Below are 18,478 nucleotides of genomic sequence, written 5' to 3'. Positions count from 1 at the left end.
GTTTGCCTTTAAAAGAACAATTTATAACAGCCAATCACAAAAAAGGTCAAAATACTTCCTCCTCTGTGCTTTATAAACTGTGCTGTAACTGCTTTAAGGTGAGCTGCTTACCACTTGGTTTGAAGTATCCTGGATTGCAATCTGTACAAATTCAAATTTCCCCTAACTTAATCTGATTTTATTTTTCACAAAACAAAAGGAAAATGCTTTCCCTTGACTCTTTCTCTTCCCATGGGAATGTGGGTGTGGTGGTGGTCCAACTTCAACCATACAGATTTTTAAAATACCATAGGACAGAGGTCAGCAAACTTTTTCTATAAAGTGCCAGACAGTAAATATATTAGGCTTTGCAGGACTTAAAGCCTCTGTCCCAGCTACTTGGCTCTGCCACTGACTCATAAAAGGATCCATAGACAATACATAAACAAATGGGCTGGCTGTGTTCCAATAAAACTTTATATACAACAGGTAGTGGACCAGATTTGGCCCACAGATAGTAGTTTGCCAATCCTTGTCCTAGGATATAATGGCAGTGCAACAAAATCAAAGGAACCTGGATCCTGGATGATGGCATGGAGTAGGGCCACCCCACCAGCATGAATCACTCTCCTCCGGACTGTTACATGAGGAAGAAATAAACTTGTATACTGTCTGAGGCCTTTTACTTTTTAGTTTCTTTGTTATAGCAGCTTACCCTATACCCTGATACAGTGAAAGTCAAAGTCTTAAGAATGAAAATGGTCAACCGAGGAAAATGGCGTTGGCCATGTTGGTGCTAGTGGTTCCGCCATGGCCGGCAGCCCGGGGTCTCTTCCGAAACTGTTGGGAGCAACTACAGCGGAAGCTTCAGCAGAGCCAGCCAGGATTTCCCAGTCCTCCGTGGGGATCAGCATTAGCAGTCCAGGGTCCAGTCTTATTTACAGAGCCAGCAAATGATGCAAGTGGAAGTAAGGAAACTTCCAGCCTTTCGGATAGTATCTTTTGGATGGCAGCTCCCAAAAACAGACGCACCATTGAAGTTAACCGTTGTAGGAGAAGACACCCTTGGAAACTTATTAAAGTTAAGAACAATATAGACACGTGTCCTGAATGTGGTCACCTGAAACTCAAACACATCCTTTGTGGCTATTGCTATGAGAAGGTGCGCAAGGAGACAGCAGAAATCCGACAACAGATAAAGAAACAAGAAGGGGGCCCTTTTAAGGCTCCCACCATAGAGACTGTGGTGCTGTACACGGGAGAGACGCCATCTGAACAAGATCAAGGCAAGAGGATCATTGAACGAGCCAGGAAGCGATCATCCTGGTTCACCCAGAATTGACACCAAAGATGTTAAAAGAGGCTAACTTTACAGTAAAACATTTTTCCTAAAAGAGAGGAAGATTGTTTGTTTTTATGTTGTTGTGTTTGTTTTTAAATCATCAATATAGTTTAAAACATTCTTTATAAGCAGTTTTATGTGGGATAATTTAAAGAATATATTGTGAGTAAATTCTGAAAATGTCTGTTTATGCAAAGGCTCAATGGATTAATATATCTGTTTATTACATATAAAATTTTAATGCATTCCTTTTGTCAGAAAAAAAAAATTTTAAGTACACATAGAGTTCCAGGGGGAAAAAAAGAAAAAATTTAAAATTCATAATAAGAATCATGTGCTTTGGTTTTGTTTATTAGGTTTTTTTAGACATCACTTAACACAAATACTTTCATTAAGTAACACATGGAAATAGGCTATCTGAATTTTTGGTATTGTTTTTTAAGGTGGTGGTTGTGACAGTAAGGAAAGGTTTTGTTCTTGTTTTTTGTTTCAGCTAATTAAAATTGCCTTTGGAAGAATTCATTTTATCTGGAACACATTATGCTAATCTACTTATGGTAATAGTTCTTTACACTTTATCACATTTGGAATATATTAGATAGCTTATGTTTTGGGAGAGATTTTTAGTGAGGAGATCTGAGCAAATCTCATAGCATACCAAAATGTGCTAAAAAAAAAGAAAATGGTCAACCAAGGAGAAACCATACAGGACAAAAGAGCTAAAGATGGAACTTTGAGTCGGAGAAGAGAGAGATTTACGATATGTGCAGAATAAAAGCCCACAAATGAAACCAATAAGTACAAAAACTAGAAGAATCTAAATATTGTGGTGTCAAAATGAAAGGAGAACTTCAAGTAAAAGGAATTAGTCAAAACTGGTTAAATAAGATGAGAACTAAATGTCCACTGGATTGGATAATGTGGACATTGCTGCTGACCCTGGGGAGAGTAGTTTCAATCCAGTATCAGGAGTGATTATAGCAGGTTATGGCAGGATGGAGAGTAAGGACTACTCTTTGTAAAATCTGGATAAGAAGGGAAGAAAAAGGTGGTATTTTGAGGAAGTCAGAGGGTCAAAAAGTATTTTAGGATAGAAAGACTTGAACATATTTATCATTTTAGGGGAGGTAACCAGTGAAGAGGAAGAGGCTGAAGAGAAAAAGAGGATAAATGATAGAGAAAGGTTCCTAATGAATCAGAAGTGAATAAGAACAGAGTAAAGCCAGGGTTTTTTAACCTGTGTATCAGAACCACCTGGAGGGCTTGTCAAAACAGACTGCTAGGCCCCATTCCCACTCCTTTCCAAATAACTAGGTATGGGGTAGGATCTGAGAATTTGCATTTCTAACAAGTTCTCAGGTAATGCTGTTGTGGTTGGTCTGGAGAACCATACTTTGAGAACCACTACAGTAGAGATAAGGTAAGGATGGGTATGGATATAAATAAGTTTATAGGTGAAGAGTGAGGCTGGGCACGGTGGCTCACGCCTGTAATCCTAGCACTCTGGGAGGCTGAGGCGGGTGGATTGCTCGTGGTCAGGAGTTCAAAACCAGCCTGAGCAAGAGCGAGACCCCGTCTCTACTATAAAAATAGAAAGAAATTAATTGGCCAACTAATATATATAGGAAAAATTAGCCAGGCATGGTGGCACATGCCTGTAGTCCCAGCTACTCAGGAGGCTGAGGCAGGAGGATCGCTTGAGCCCAGGAGTTTGAGGTTGCTGTGAGCTAGGCTGATGCCACGGCACTCACTCTAGCCTGGGCAACAAAACGAGACTCTGTCTCAAAAAAAAAAAAGAGTGAAAGGATAAGAAGTTGAGAGGCATAAGGCAAGGCCATAAGAGGTGGAGTTGCCTGCTAAGATTAAGAGGAACACAGAGCTAACAGAAAGCTTAAAGGTTTAAAATGTGCTTGAAAATAGGAGAAAGAGTTGCCCAAGGATAATGAAAGGACTGAACAGCCCAACACTGATCATAAATCATATCGGCATAGCCAAAGTCGAAGACTGTGACTTTTCTCCCGAGCACTAATCAGTCCTACTGAGGAATAAGAAAGGAAAACGTGGATGGTAGCATTGGTCAATGATTGTAATTTTGCCAGAGAGGTAATAGGTATGAGAAATTGAAAATGAATCACTTAGGTCATTAAATCTAGGATCCAGATGGATAAGAAAGTACATTTCAGAAAGATAAGTATTATTCATGAAAAGCACATTCTAACAGGTATGATTATACTGCAAATATTTTAGAGTTTTAGGACACAGTAAATTCTCTTCATAAATACTTGTTCTGTAAATTTAAAATGATATAAAAATTCTGCAGCTAAATTACTCTCACTTTAGTCCAGAAAGACTCTTTCATATTTTCTCTCTGTCAGTCACCATTGTTTTTTTTTTTTCATGTGTGCTGTTTTTAAGTCACTCTCTCAGGTCTCAAAACTCTCTGAATTGCAATAGATCTCTCCTTCACTAACCTAGCCACTAGTGATTTCACCAGTGCTCAAATAAAGCATGTGTCCTCTTACCTTTTTCTCATAATCCCTTTAAAATAATTTTTTAAAATTTTGGGATCCTGTCATATTTTAATCATATATTTCATGCTTTTAATTAATCATAAATTTAAATAAGTTAATAAGTATAAAATATTTACCATTTTATGAGATAAAGATGGAAACTGATATTAAAATAAATGTTTCACTCTGATTTGATAAAAGTCTTAAAGAAATCCAATTATATTCTTAATAAATCAGCATCACTAACCTATACTATCCTGGCTCTGAATTTAGAATATCCCAACACAGGCCAAAATATATCATTTTAAAAGCCAAATCTCACCCTTAATAGAAATATTATAAGACAGAAAAAGCCAGGCATGGTGGCTCATGCCTGTAATCCTAGCACTCTGGGAGGCCAAGGTGGGAGGATTGCTTGAGGTCAAAGTTTGAAACCAGCCTCAGCAAGAGTGAGACCCCTGTCTCTACTAAAAATAGAAAAAATTAGCCAGGTGTAAAAAACTTAGCCTGGTGTAGTGGTGTATGCCTGTAGTCCCAGCTACTCGGGAGGCTGAGCCAAGAGGATTACTTGAGACCAGGAGTTTGAGGTTGCTGTGAGCTAGGCTGACTCCATGGCACTCTGTCTCTGGCAACAGAGAGAGGCTCTCTCTGTCTCAAAAATAAATAAATAAATAAAGAGAAAAGAGGAATTACAGACTTAAGGTACCCCAATTAGTTATTAAAGGAGGCTTCTCCAAAAATATTATTGCATTGTATTCCTTTGTTTGATACTCTAGGTTACACTATAGGTCAACATATCATACTAAGATTTGGAATGGGTGGGGAATATTCTGTAAAGTGGGGAAAGGGCTATTCTAAAAATAGATTCATTCTCAGAACAGTTTTAGAAAATAGTACAAATCAAAGTAAGGGACTTGGAAATTGATTCCTGTAAAATTGTATAGCCCTTGGAAACAATCTACAGGGGCTTGCATACCCCAGTTTGAAGACCAATGGATTAATGCATATCATAATAAATTGACTACTATTTATTGAGTATCTACTACCAAATGCAATGATAGGTAGTTTACACATATTATCTCTAATCCTTCATAACCCTATGCTATAAGCACTGCCTTATCTTCATTTTACAAATAAGAAAACTGAGGCTTAATGAAGTTAAATGATTTGCCCAACGTTATATAGCCATCAAATGGGGAATCTTAACCCAAATCTGACTCAAAGCTCATGCTCTTTTTAAATCACACTGCATACATCTCTTACCTTTAGAACATCAGTGGGATTGGCTATAGCGGAAGATATCACTCCTGACACCACCCCACAGATCATATTAATTAGAAGAGTTTCATCTGTAAAAAGGAAAAAAAAGGAAAGGTCTGTTTGTATTAGGCACCAGTTACTGAGAACAGAGTACTGAGCTATAAGAAGAAAAGAAGCTTGGTTAGAGAGATAACGTTAGAAATGAACTACAAAGCTTATGAAAATAAACTCAAATATTTCTAGATCTCAAGTCAGTACTAAAATATATCAAAATTTTAAAATATAATTTCTTTAAAAAATCATTATTTCTAAAGGACACTAGAACATGTGTCCTTCTACATGTGTCTTCTACATAACATATATTGACAATAACATATCAATAACCCACATGAATTCAGAATGTGGTATTTACCCTTCAAACATTTCAAACATCTAAAGAACATGATTTTTTTTTTAAGTCTTGTTCTGGATAATCATCAACTCTAAAGATTCAGAAACTGAACATTAAAAGATAAAATCTTATGTCTAATACAAAAAAGTTATCTAAATGTATCTAAATATTGGCCAGGCACAGTGGCTCACACCTGTAAACCCAGCACTTTGAAAGGCTGAGGCAAGAAGATTGCTTGAGGTCAGGAATTCAGGACCAGGCTGGGCCACATAGCAAGTCCTCACCTCTATAAAAAATTTAAAAATTAGTCAGGTGTGGTAGCACATACCTGTAGTGCTAGCTACTTGGAAGTAGAGGTGGGAGGATCACTCGAGCCCAGGAGTTCCAGGCTACAGTGAGCTATGATTGTGCCATACTGTACTCTAGCCTAGGTGACAGAGTAAGACTCTATCTCTAAAATAAAAATAAATGAATAAATCTAAAATTTTAACAGGCCTTAATTCTCTTCTAGCCTCTGCTAATTTACAGAAGGCTTCTATAGTTGAATTTGAAAAAATCATTTAGAACTAAATTCCCTCAGCCAGAAAAAAGAAACCACAGAGCATATTGTTCTACAATGAAAATTGTATCTTCAAAATTATTCCTTCAAAATTATATCTTCAAAATCTTCAAAATTATATCCTCCTCACCATGAAGAGCCTACAAATACAAACTAAATAAACCCAAGCAAAGAATCTATGAAAGAAAATTGTTTTACAAAGAGGGAGACGGAAACCCTTCAGGATTCCCAAAGAAGAGGCTCCAGGAAATGCTGATTTAGGATAATAAAGTGATTTAAAGGACATTACTAACTGAATGGTTCTCCAGCTGTCCCCAACCATCCAACAGCCCCTGGCTTATGGTAACATAACCATTTAGTACAGTATCAGACTAGAAATGCTACAGCAGCAAATAAAGTGACACATGATAATGGCCATAGGTACATCGGGATCTAGAATATAATAGCCTACAATTATTTTACCTAACAAAAGCTTATCAAAATTGGCAGCTAGAAAATGCATTATAGTTGAACTACTCTTATTGATGAGGATAGTATTACTTTTCCAGACAAGATTCCTCCGTCTTTCTTCTGGGATCATCAGAGGACTTTTTTTTTAATAGGAAAAGGGACAAATTTGAAGAGCAGGTCAACCATTTTTTACCTTGCAAGGATTTATCCCAAGTCAGTACAAGCTCACTTTGTTCTTGCAGTGATTGTCCTCCATTCTCAGGCATCCTTTGATGAACACTTCTCATTAAGCATGATTTCAATAATCCAAAGGGATTACCTCAAAAGAGAGTGAGTATACTGACCTTCCAAACGTTCTACAAATAATCGCTTCAAGCTTTGGTAAATCCCAATTTTAATGGTGCCATATGATGCCTGTCTTAGTAAAGCAGGAGCAATTCTGCCAAAAAAAAAAAAAAAAAAGAACAAAAAAGAAAGAAAGAAAAGTTAATTATACTAAACATGCATCTGCAGATTTTACATCCTAGACAGCGTATCGTTTCTGTTACCTATCTCATCCTACACAACAACTGCAGAATACAACTTTTTGCAAGCACCCCTGAGACATTTATCAAGACAGCACACACTCTAGGTCATAAAACAAACCTCAACAAATTTAAAAGAATTGAAATCATTGAGACCATATGGTTCTTTGATCATAATGGAATCAAACCAGAAATCAATAAGGAAAATCCTCAAACACTTGGAAATAAAACACAGACCTGAATGGAAATAAAAACTCCACCTATTAAAATATATGAGATGCAGCCAAAGCAGAGCTGAGGGAAATTTATAGCACAAAATGCTTAAATTAGAAAGGAGGAAAAGTCTCAAATCAATAATCTTAAGTTCTTACCTAAGGAAACTATAAAAAGAAGAACAAAATAAACTTCAAAGCAAGCAAAAGGAAGAAAATAATAAAGAGCATAAATTAATGAAATTGAAAACAGAGAAAAATCAATGAAACAAAAAGTTGGCTGTTTGAAAAAAAAGTCAATAAAATCGATAAACCTCTAGCAAGACTCATAAAAAGATAGAAAATACAAATCACCAATAACAGGAATGAAATAGGGAATAACGCTACAAATCCTGTAATCCTATAGCCATTATTAGCCTGTAAGGATAATAAGAGGATACTATAAACAACTTTTTACTCATAAATTCAACAATTTTAAAGAAATGAACTAATTCCTTGAAAACAACAAACTACCAAAACTCAACTAAGATAAAAGGGATAATCTGAATAAGTCTCATAACCATTGCAATTGAAGGTTTGTATCTTCCCAAAATTCATCTGTTCAAATCCTAACCCCTCATCATGATGGTATTAGGAGGTGGGGCCTTTGGGAGGTGATTAGGTCATGAGAGTTAAAGCCCTCATGAATGGGATTAATGCCCTTATAAAAGGGATCCCACAGAGCTCTCTTGCTCTCTTTCTGTCATGTGAGGTTACAATGAAAAGTCTTGGCAGTCTAAGCCCTCACCAGAACCCAACTATACTGGCACCCTGATCTGAGACTTCCAGGCTCCAGAACTGTGAGAAATGAATTTCTGTTGTTTATAAGCCACCCAGTCTATGGTACTTTGTTATAGCAGACCAAAGATAACCATTAAAACATTTGAATTCATAATTTAAAAGTTTCCAAAAAAGAAGTCTCCAGGCCCAGATAATTTCACTGGGGAATTCTACCAAACATTTAAAGAATTAACACCTGTCTTACACCATCTCTTTCAGAAAACACAAGAGGGGATGCTTCCCAACTCATTTTGGCTAGTATTACCCTGATACCAAAACCAGACAAAAACAGTACAAAAAAGAAAAATTACAGACCAGTATCTCTCATGAACTTAGATAAAAAATCCTTAATATTAGCAAATTCAATCCAGCAATGTATAGAATTATATACCCTTACCCACCTAATAGAGATTTTTTAAAAATCAACTTCTACTTCCTAACAGTTGCAGATACATGTTTAATCCTATCAACAAGGAGGTACTCGAGCCAAGATATCACCATATTTAAGTTCTCCTTTAAACTGGAGACATTCTCACTCATACCTTCTTTGAGATTCTTCCAAATTGCAGAACTATACTTTAGGGGATATAAATAGAAAGTGGCAGTTCAAACAGTTAGAATTTTTAAATGATGACTAAATATGCATATTTCTGATTTTATCGCTTGCTATCAGAAAAAAAAAATCTTGTGATTATCCATGCTGATGAAAGAACAAGGTGAAACAGATGATCCACAAATCACCTTGCTTCAGGACGTACAACTTGATTTCTTCCCCAAGAAAATTATCTTTTAAATTGAATCTAACTTATTTTAACAATAAAATTGCTGTCTATTCTCTGAGCAATAAACTGGTAGCCTCAGCCGGGCACGGTGGCTCACGCCTATAATCCTAGCACTCTGGGAGGCTCAGGCAGGAGGATCATTTGAGCTCAGGAGTTCGAAACCAGCCTGAGCAAGAGTGAGACCCCATCTCTACTAAAAATAGAAAGAAATTAATTGGCCAACTAAAAATATATAGAAAAAATTAGCCGGGCATGGTGGTGCATGCCTGTAGTCCCAGCTACTCAGGAGGCTGAGGAAGGAGGATAGCTTGAGCTCAGGAGTTTGAGATTGCTGTGAGCTAGGCTGATGCCACGGCACTCTAGCCCGGGCAACAAAGTGAGACTCTGTCTCAAAAAAAAAAAAAGTTGACCATAAAAAGATGGGTCTCCCTCTGTATTATTCTGTATTTTCTGTTTATACTGCCAGAATAATATTTCTTTAAATAGGAAAATTTTAAAGTAAGTCTATATTTGCTGACTCAGGAAGAATATCACAAAAATATGCACAATTAATTGGTGCTGCTATTAACAGTGGCTATTGATGACTCCCAGGAAAGCAAGAAGATATACCTATCGTATCATCTTGCTGCATACCCATGCTGCAATGATATACCCATTTTAAAATGTATCACTCATAGCCAAATGAACACAAATCCAAAACTCAAGACTTGCAGGCACGTGAAATATAAACTGGCACACATCAATATTGAATTTCAAGTTGAAATGGTGAATATGAAGGGTACAAACTAGCAGACAGCTGAAATATATGGCTTCTTTAAAAAAACACTTCTGTTCATGAAATAAGGAAAGAATCCAATCTTACCCTGAATACAGTGCCAATATACCTTCTTCTTTATAGATTCGGAACAAGGCATGAAACATCCCTCTATATTTTATCTCTTTGAAACGGACATCAATGCTTTGGCCTTGAACTTGAAGGCGTGTTTTGGTAAGATCCACAGGGAACGTTCCTATGAAGGAACACACTCATTTTTAAATATTTCAAAATAGTCACAGTTAAGTTTTGGCTAAACATAAGCCAATGACAATATATGAAACATAAGACAAAATCCTTTTTGCAACACACAGAAGATCTCTATTAGAATATGACTGTCAGGACAAGAGTTGTATATATTAAAGTAAAATCTACTATACTATATATAGGCAGCACCATTGGACTCACAGTATACATGAAACTGTGATATAATAAAGTACTTTATGATTGTCCTAATATGTTATAAATGCAAAATAATTTAAATGTTTTTGTTTCATCTGTAGCATACAATCTAACATTTAGCAGTCTCTTTCTTGCCACCTCCAACCTTAAGTCTCCCCACCTCTCCCACATAAAATCTCCCCAAGTTTTCACAAAGATAAGAACACATGGGATTGCTGCTCAAGACACTCTTACATACTATTACAAGGTTTAGTGCTTTTATTCTTTTTATTTCTTTACAAAAAACAAACAGTTCCCTAATATCATGAAAGATATTGGCAAAGTCCTATTTGGTTATACTCATCCTGGTTCCTTAGGTAATTCAGGACTAACACCAGCAGAGGGCTTGGAGGGAAAATTTCTTACACCAAACCTCTTTCTCTGTGTCAACACATAGAAGTGGTCTAATGACAAAATATTTCAAGGTCTAAAACTAACAAGGAGATTATGTAGTTCTGATCACCAATGATCTGAATGTCACAACACCAGAGCATATATCAAGAAAGTCAACAAAGACTGGTGGATTGTAGTCCTTTATGAATAGTTTAGGTAAGAGAAAATCTCGGAGATGAAAAGTCATAATCTAAAAATATTTCTGAATTAAATAGAAAAGAATCTTGTCTTGGCCGGGCGTGGTGGCTCATGCCTGTAATCCTAGCACTTTGGGAGGCCGAGGCGGGCGGATTGCTCAAGGTCAGGAGTTCGAAACCAGCCTGAGCGAGACCCCGTCTCTACCAAAAATAGAAATAAATTAATTGACCAACTAAAAATATATATACAAAAATTAGCTGGGCATGGTGGCGCATGCCTGTAGTCCCAGCTACTCGGGAGGCTGAGGCAGTAGGATCGCTGAGCCCCAGAGATTGAGGTTGCTGTGAGCCAGGCTGACGCCATGGCACTCACTCTAGCCTGGGCAACAAAGTGAGACTCTGTCTCAAAAAAAAAAAAAAAAAAAAAGAATCTTGTCTGATCTTGGTAGTAAGTTTTCTTCTAAAATGGGATAGAGGTTTGAAAAAAAAGAAGTTTGGATACTTACTAAGAGATTTATGAACAATTTAGCATAAAAGAAAGACCATTAGTACAGGAATATAACAGAAATGTCTATCATATCCAACTCCCTCTATATTTTCAGGTATATTACTTAAGCCTAGCAAATTAACAAATCATTAAACTATCAAAAAAGCTTCCTTGCTGGGTGTGGTGGCTCACACCTGTAATCCTAGCACTCTGGGAGGCTGAGGCAGAAGGATCGCTTGAGGTCAGGAGGTCAAGACCAGCCTGAGCCAAGAGCAAGACCCCGTCTCTACTAAAAATAGAAAGAAATTAGTCAGACAACTAAAAATATATAGAAAAAATTATCTGGGCATGGTGGCACATGTCTGTAGTCCCAGCTACTCAGAAGGTTGAGGTAGGAGGATTGCTTGAGCCCAGGAGTTTGAGGTTGCTGTAAGCTAGGCTGATACCATGGCACTCTAGCCCAGGCAACAGAGTGAGACTCTGTCTCAAAAAAAAAAAAAAGCTTCCTAAGTTTCACTTTTCTTAACTTCATTTGCCATGCCATTAGTAGTACTTTCTCTAAAATATTACTTGATAGCTTTGAAATAATAATTTATTTTAATTTTAATTTTTAGAGACAGAGTCTCACTGTGTCACCCAGGCTGGAGTGCAATGGCCCAATCACAGCTGACTATAAACCTCAACTCCTTACGCAATCCTCTCACTTCAGCCTCCCAAGTAGCGGGGACTACAGGCACATGCAACCACGCCTGCCAAATTTTTTAAAAATATTTTTTGTGGAGATAGGGTCTCACTATGTTGTCCAGGCTGATCTAAAACTCCTGGGCTGAAGCAATCCTCCTGCCTCAGCCTCCCAAAGCACTAGGATTATATGCATGAGCCACCACACTTGGCAATACAATAATTTTTAGAACAAATAGAGTGAACTTCTTTTTATTTTTTCTCCAGTTTTCACCAAAAATAACTGTCACCATACCTTACCATCTGTACTATAAAATGCAGATTTGTCATTTTTCATATTCTTACCAAACTCAGCAACAATAGAGGCAAGGCCGCCATAAACAAAGGGTTTCCAATTCAGACCAGACATCTCATGGCTTACGGTGGCACTTTTCTGGTGCTAAAAAATAAACATAAATCAGAACAATGCACAAGAGTGAGGAGCATTTGTTAGTGTGTGATCATATAATTTAGATGAACAAAACTAACAAATAAAACAGATGTAGAGGAAAAACCCCACAAAGTGAAATGACACGAAATGGGGAATTCTGTTTTATGTGCTGGATGATCATGAATTTGTTCTTTACTACCGTTCTATAGAGGTAGGCGTGCAATTCACTCAAAGATCAGCCTGCGCCCTTCATTCTCTCTAGTTTCTTTAATATTATACTCATCCCCACCCAAATAAGAGGCTTCAGTCCATCCAGCACACCCAACTCAGACATTTAACTAGACAATTACAAGTGAAGGAACCAGGAATTCAAATTATATAGGCTGAGGCATCTCATAAAAGCAGTTCGTGGTATTCAGTTAGCTTGATTCAAGTGCAAAGCACAGGCTCCTACCACTACCCTCTCATATTCTTAGCCCTTTCATCTCTCCACTAAACTTTAGAATTTTTATTCATCTAGCTACTTCTAGCTATATACAACTTTGCTTTCAACTAGGCCCAGGCTACAAGTACCTTTTCACCTTCCTTCAGGTTCCGGGAGGAATGATAACAATAAGGATGATGTCTCTCTTCCTTCTGACATTTAACATACATCTAGTGAATCTCCTTTTCCCTCCTCCTGGCCCTTTAAAATGCATATATACAAATACTGTTATTCTTTTATGCTGTTTTTTAAACAATGTATTGTGCTCCCAGCCCTCTTTTTCCTCCTTTCCGATCCCATCCCCATTAGACCTGCCATCTTCAATTTTTTCAGCTTTCCTCTCTTTTTCTACTACTCTCAGCTCTTTCTCTCTTGGATTTTATTTTTTCCATAGTTCCAGCCTCTAAGCCAGTGGTTTTCAAATTTAGCATGTACCAGGATCATCTAGATTACTAGGCCTTTCCCCCAGAGTTTCTGATTGGTGGTCTGGCCCTGAGAATTTGCAAGTTCCCAAATAATGCGGATGCTTCCACACTTGGGAACTACTGCTCTAGGCATCACCCACTAAATCACAGTACACCTGAAAGTAATATATTTTCTCAGCATGAATTCTCAGATTTCCTTTAAATATTCCTGCTTCAGAGCTTCCCAGTATGTATACTTCTCAATTTCAAAAGTAACCTCCAAGTGGTTTGTGGTCAGGAATGAAGACTACCTAAATTCAAATCCTAACACCAGATTCAAATCCTAACTCTACCACTTACTAGGTCTGTGGCCTTGGGCAAGTTATTTAACCTCTCTCTATGCCTCCATTTTCTGAACTGTAAAATGGGACTAATAATAAAAACTATATCATAGAGTTGTTGTGAAAGTTAAATAATATATGTGAAACACCTAGAAAACTGCCTGGCACCTACCTCAATAACTGTTAGCTAATTATCATTATTACATTTTTGAAAATTTAAGTACCCAAATTTATATTTTAACAGATATTCCTTGCTGCCCACCTCCCCAATTGCCCAATTTGGGGTTTGTGACTTTGAGTCACAGTATCTCTTTAGAGAAGACAAGGTTTTGCTTTATTTCCACAAAGGTAATTCTCTGTAACTAAGCAAAGAACAACTTTCCAGAGACAATAGCAAACATGCAGACAAATGTTTTAGTTACAAGCCACAAAAATAATGATGGAAACTTCTTTTCAAGCACAGTACATATAGACTCTGGAACAGATAGCCTTTTTGGAGGAAAGTTGTTGAAAGGAATTCTAAAAAGCAAAGTAGGAATAGGCACTTCAAATATCAACTGCAGTTTGAAATGAGATTCTTGAATACTAAATACTATCTTATCAACATTTTTAGCTATGTCCACATTTTAGGATTTGAATTGAGAATAAAACATGGCACATATGGTAAGGGAGCAGGGATGGAAAAGCAGGACTATGGCATATCCCCTCTAAGCCTGTGGGGAAAAAATTCATTTTCCATTCACAAATTTAGAGATTACCCAAAATAGTCTGTAGACTGCTATGCTTCCCTCCAAAACTTTCTTGACAACTTCTTCCAATTCTTTTCATTACAGAGAAAGCCTCCATCAGAACTTTACTACCTGCTGCCAAGCCTTTTAACAAGGAGGATGTGGTCAGGGTCCAAGGAGCAACAAAGAATCAGTGGAAGGCAGGGAACAGAGCCATAGCAGGGAGCAGAAAGACCAGTCACTTAATCTTATGCAAATTAGCCCAGTTGTTCCCTAATGAAGTTTTCACAATTTTGAAGTGAAATAAAAAAAAAGGCATCTGGTACTTTTTTTCAGCTAAATGTATTTAATTTGAGGACTATCCATTATTAGGACAGCATATTCTTCTTACTCTTGGAGCATTAAAAAAAAATCACCTTTCTTGTATGAAATGATAATAGTAGGTGGCAGTTGATTCTGTTTAGCATTTTTACTTGGTAAAATAAGACTGACTATCCTATATTTGTTCCCCCTCCCCACACTCACATTTAAATTTTAATGGCCCAATACTGCCACTACCATCATCTCCCCACCCCCATCTGATAGTTAAATCTCCTTCACTCCAATGTTAGGAAAGAATATTATGAAAAATTCCTGCCGGGCGTGGTGGCTCACGCCTGTAATCCTAGCACTCTGGGAGGCCGAGGCGGGCGGATTGCTCGAGGTTGGGAGTTCGAAACCATCCTGAGCGAGACCCCGTCTCTACTAAAAAAATAGAAAGAAATTAATTGACCAACTAAAAATATATATATACAAAAAATTAGCCGGGCGTGGTGGCGCATGCCTGTAGTCCCAGCTACTCGGGAGGCTGAGGCAGGAGGATCACTTGAGCCCAGGAGTTTGAGGTTGCTGTGAGCTAGGCTGACGCCATGGCACTCACTCTAGCCAGGGCAACAAAAGTGAGACTCTGTCTCAAAAAAAAAAAAAAAAAATTCCTGTATCATTTTTTATTAGGTCTGATTTTAGATAGTCCTTCTTCATACTGAGCCAAAAGTCAGTCTTCCTCTAATTTGTACCCAGTCTTTGGAGGCAACATTCAACAAACGTATTCTTTTTCCCTAGGGGAGTCTTTCAAATATTTAAAGGTAGCTATCAAGCCCTCCTGTACCTTATCTTTCTCAAGCTAAATATCCATGATCATTTTCTTCTGTCTCTATATAATACTTCAATTACTACAGCTGAAAATTGCAATCACTTTTTTTGGGGCCATATCACAATACTGAATCATTAAATTGCCAGCTGAAACCTGTGAGTCTTTTACATAAGGCTGTATACATGCACACATGTTACACTGCACCTATTCTACAAGTGTGCAATATTTTTTGAACCTTCATTAATCTCTTCTATATCTTAATCTCAGGCATAATAATAATGACTAGGGTGGCATTTATCTTCTAGTTTTTCCATGTTGTTTCCTCTCCTAAGTTAAGATCCATGAGGGCAGATACCATATCTGACAATATTTTTTATAACTCCCAGAATAGCTTGCACAGAATTGAGTACACATCCATTACTTAGTTGGTTTTCCAGTGTGACGTCCTTTACCTATGTATGCAGCCTGTATGTGAAAGACTATAGAGGAAACCAGGAAGATAATTTGCTGGGATGGGCCAATGCTACACACCCCTGCACATGACACTCTCCTAATCCCGGATCCCCAGATAATATGTGCCTACGAATCTTCTTCCCTTACTTTTGTTACAGAGAATTATTTATGTAAAATACCTCAAGCCCTCAAAAAATTATTTTAACTTGTGGGGGCTAACCCTAGATATGGGTAAAAGGAGAGAGGTCATATCTAAGTTAAAATAGAAATATAGTACCCTAAATATATTTATTGTATAAAGAAGCTAGTGAAAATTGTCTTCAAAATGCAGATATGTATTTTGTTTCTCTCTCTTTTTTTTCTTTTTTTAGACAGAGTCTCATTCTGTTGCCTGGGCTAGAGTGCCGTGGTGTCAGCCTAGCTCATAGCAACCTCAAACTCCTGGGCTCAAGCAATCCTTCTGCCTCAGCCTCCCAAGTAGCTGGGACAACAGTCAAGTGCCACCATGCCCGGCTCATTTTTTCTATATATTTTTAGTTGGCCAATTAATTTCTTTCTATTTTTAGTAGAGACAGGGTCTCGCTCTTGCTCAGGCTGGTTTCGAACTCCTGACCTTGAGTGATCCTCCTGCCTCGGCCTCCCAGAGTGCTAGGATTACAGGTATGAACCACTGCGCCCAGCCATGTATTCTGAAGATCTAAGGAAAATTTGATAACTTAGTGAATGAGAATAAGAATATCCTAGAATACAAGTTACATAGCCCTACACTATTCCAAAGATCTGGTCAGGAAACTCTGGATTCCTTTCTTGCTTTCTCCTTTAAGAAAGAGTAGGCATTAAAGATTCTCAGATTGAGAAGGTAACAATGGAGAGCCATGTGAATATTTATTGAAGGCATACTAAATGCCCAAACCTGCAACGTGCTTTGGGTATAATCATCATGTTTGAAAAACACAAAAATTATGTTCTAACACCAAGACAGTATTTACCATTCAACCTATCTTTCCTGGATAAGCAATGAGATGGGGCAGGGATATAAGTTGTACAAATATAGTACTTGTCTTTTAAGACCTTAAAATCTGGTGGAAAAATCAAGGTAGTTCATTCGAATAAAATTAAGTGCTAAACTGTGTAGTACAAACTTTACAAGCAAGAGGAGCACAGAAAAGAACAACAATCAGCACAGGCTTCAAAAACTTGAAAAGGCTTGTCCAAGTGAGAAAACGTAAATTGGGCCTTGACAGAGGGTAGGCAGAACCTGGATAGGTGCAGATAAGGGAGAGGTGTGGGGAGGTGACAGGATGAACAGAGACATAAATGTGGGAACAAACAAAGCATGTGGAGGCAGGCATCAGTATGGTTTGTGCTGAGAAGAAAGGGATCTAACTGAAACAGAGAATTCCCTTGTTGACTGAAACAATGTCAGACAAGAGTATGATAAGGAACAAGTTAAACTGAAAGGCTTGAAACCAAGAGGGTGGGGGAGGTAACTGCAAGTTTTTATAAAAAATAGGGAAGTAATTGGAGGAAATCCACCACATTTTAGTTAGCCTACTAGGGCTGCTGCAAACACAGTGGATTACAAATGGAGAGGCAGGGAGACTAGCTTAGGATGGTGCAAAGTAAAGCAGGCAAGGATGCAAGGCACTGAGGTTACAGATACATTTCTGAAATGGAGGCACAAAGAACTCAATGATGCAGGGAATGAAGATGAGGGAAGAGTTCATGATGACTCTAAACATCTCTATCTTGGAGGAAAAAAAAAGAATCACTGACACAAAACTATAAATGTCCCTGCTCTTACCTTGTCTGAGACACTAATTCATGTTAATAATAGCTATCATCCCAATCAATTAACTGAACTGCATTTTAATAGATGCCGTCAATGCCTTGACAGTGGCAGACGGTTGAAACCGAAGGGGGGGGGCATCTTTCAACAGCATCCCTCGCACTAATACAATGGAGGTGTTTGCTTACTCCGCTTACAATCACGGCCGCCGTTGCAAACTTCACCCTTAGAAAAATTAGGATTATTCCAGGAAAGATACCCATTCACCCTCTGGGTAGCAGGATCTTGCCAGTTCCTCAGCTGTCAGAGCGAGCTCCTGGAGAGAAGGGAGGCGCCTGAAGGAGGCGGCCTCCCAGGGGGGCCGAGGAAGCAGAGTTCAATCGAAGAAGTAAAACCACCGATGCCAGAAGAGTGAAAGACAGGGAAGGGACTCGGCTGAGGGGAGAGAGAGACCAGAGGACCGTTAAGCCCCTCCCAGGTCGGGAACCAGGCCAGCCCGGCCCCGCGCGGCCTGGCGCGGCCCAGCCCCGCTCCCCAGCCTGGAAGTCCAGGAGCTCCCCCTCACCTGCTCAGGCTCATCGGACGACTGGGAAGCCGAAGCTCCCACAGTCGGAAACGCCACCGCAACGCCAACCCGGAAGTATTGAAACAAGCGGAAGTAACCAAGGCGTCGCCCCGGCAACCGTGGGGCAGCCATTCCAACTCCGCCTCCTCTAAGGCTAAAAAAGAAGGCGCGAAATAAGAGGCAGAAGCGGCAGGGGTCTAAGGGCGGGAATCAGACGGGTTGCTAATGCAAAGGCTGACTTGCAGGAGGTGTAGAGAGACAGAGCTGAGGCGTGAGAATTTGGCAGCTTCTATAGTTAACGTTCTCGCCACGGGGTGCAGGGGTGTCTCCTCACCGCGTTTCCCACCCACCTGGTGCATACAAGGACGGGG

At 38.6% G+C, this 18,478-nt stretch overlaps 1 protein-coding gene and 1 pseudogene across 4 annotated transcripts in view; one reads left to right on the top strand and one right to left on the bottom strand.

Annotated features, from left to right (window-relative positions):
* Positions 1 to 18,206, bottom strand: part of SLC25A14 (solute carrier family 25 member 14) — a 33,368-nt gene extending 15,162 nt beyond the window's left edge. Inside the window, exons 1-6 of one of the 4 annotated variants that reach the window (XM_012750423.2) lie at positions 18,108 to 18,171; positions 17,731 to 17,977; positions 12,127 to 12,220; positions 9,691 to 9,838; positions 6,836 to 6,930; positions 5,095 to 5,180 (exon numbers count right to left, since the gene is read on the bottom strand). In XM_012750423.2, coding sequence (XP_012605877.1) covers positions 5,095 to 5,180; positions 6,836 to 6,930; positions 9,691 to 9,838; positions 12,127 to 12,220; positions 17,731 to 17,805 — 498 coding nt within the window. In that variant the 5' untranslated portion in view covers positions 17,806 to 17,977; positions 18,108 to 18,171. Of the gene's footprint in view, positions 1 to 5,094; positions 5,181 to 6,835; positions 6,931 to 9,690; positions 9,839 to 12,126; positions 12,221 to 17,730; positions 17,978 to 18,107 lie in introns of all 4 variants that reach the window. The other 3 variants (XM_012750424.2, XM_075999635.1, XM_075999633.1) reach the window with 3 other exon arrangements.
* Positions 755 to 1,511, top strand: LOC142865954 (large ribosomal subunit protein bL32m pseudogene; annotated as a pseudogene).
* Positions 18,207 to 18,478: the final 272 nt, after the last annotated feature.

The sequence above is a fragment of the Microcebus murinus genome, chromosome X, assembly GCF_040939455.1.
Source record: "Microcebus murinus isolate Inina chromosome X, M.murinus_Inina_mat1.0, whole genome shotgun sequence".
NCBI classification, from domain to species: Eukaryota; Metazoa; Chordata; class Mammalia; order Primates; family Cheirogaleidae; genus Microcebus; species Microcebus murinus.
Note: the sequence above shows the minus strand (reverse complement) of the source record. Positions and strands in the feature narration are given on the sequence as shown.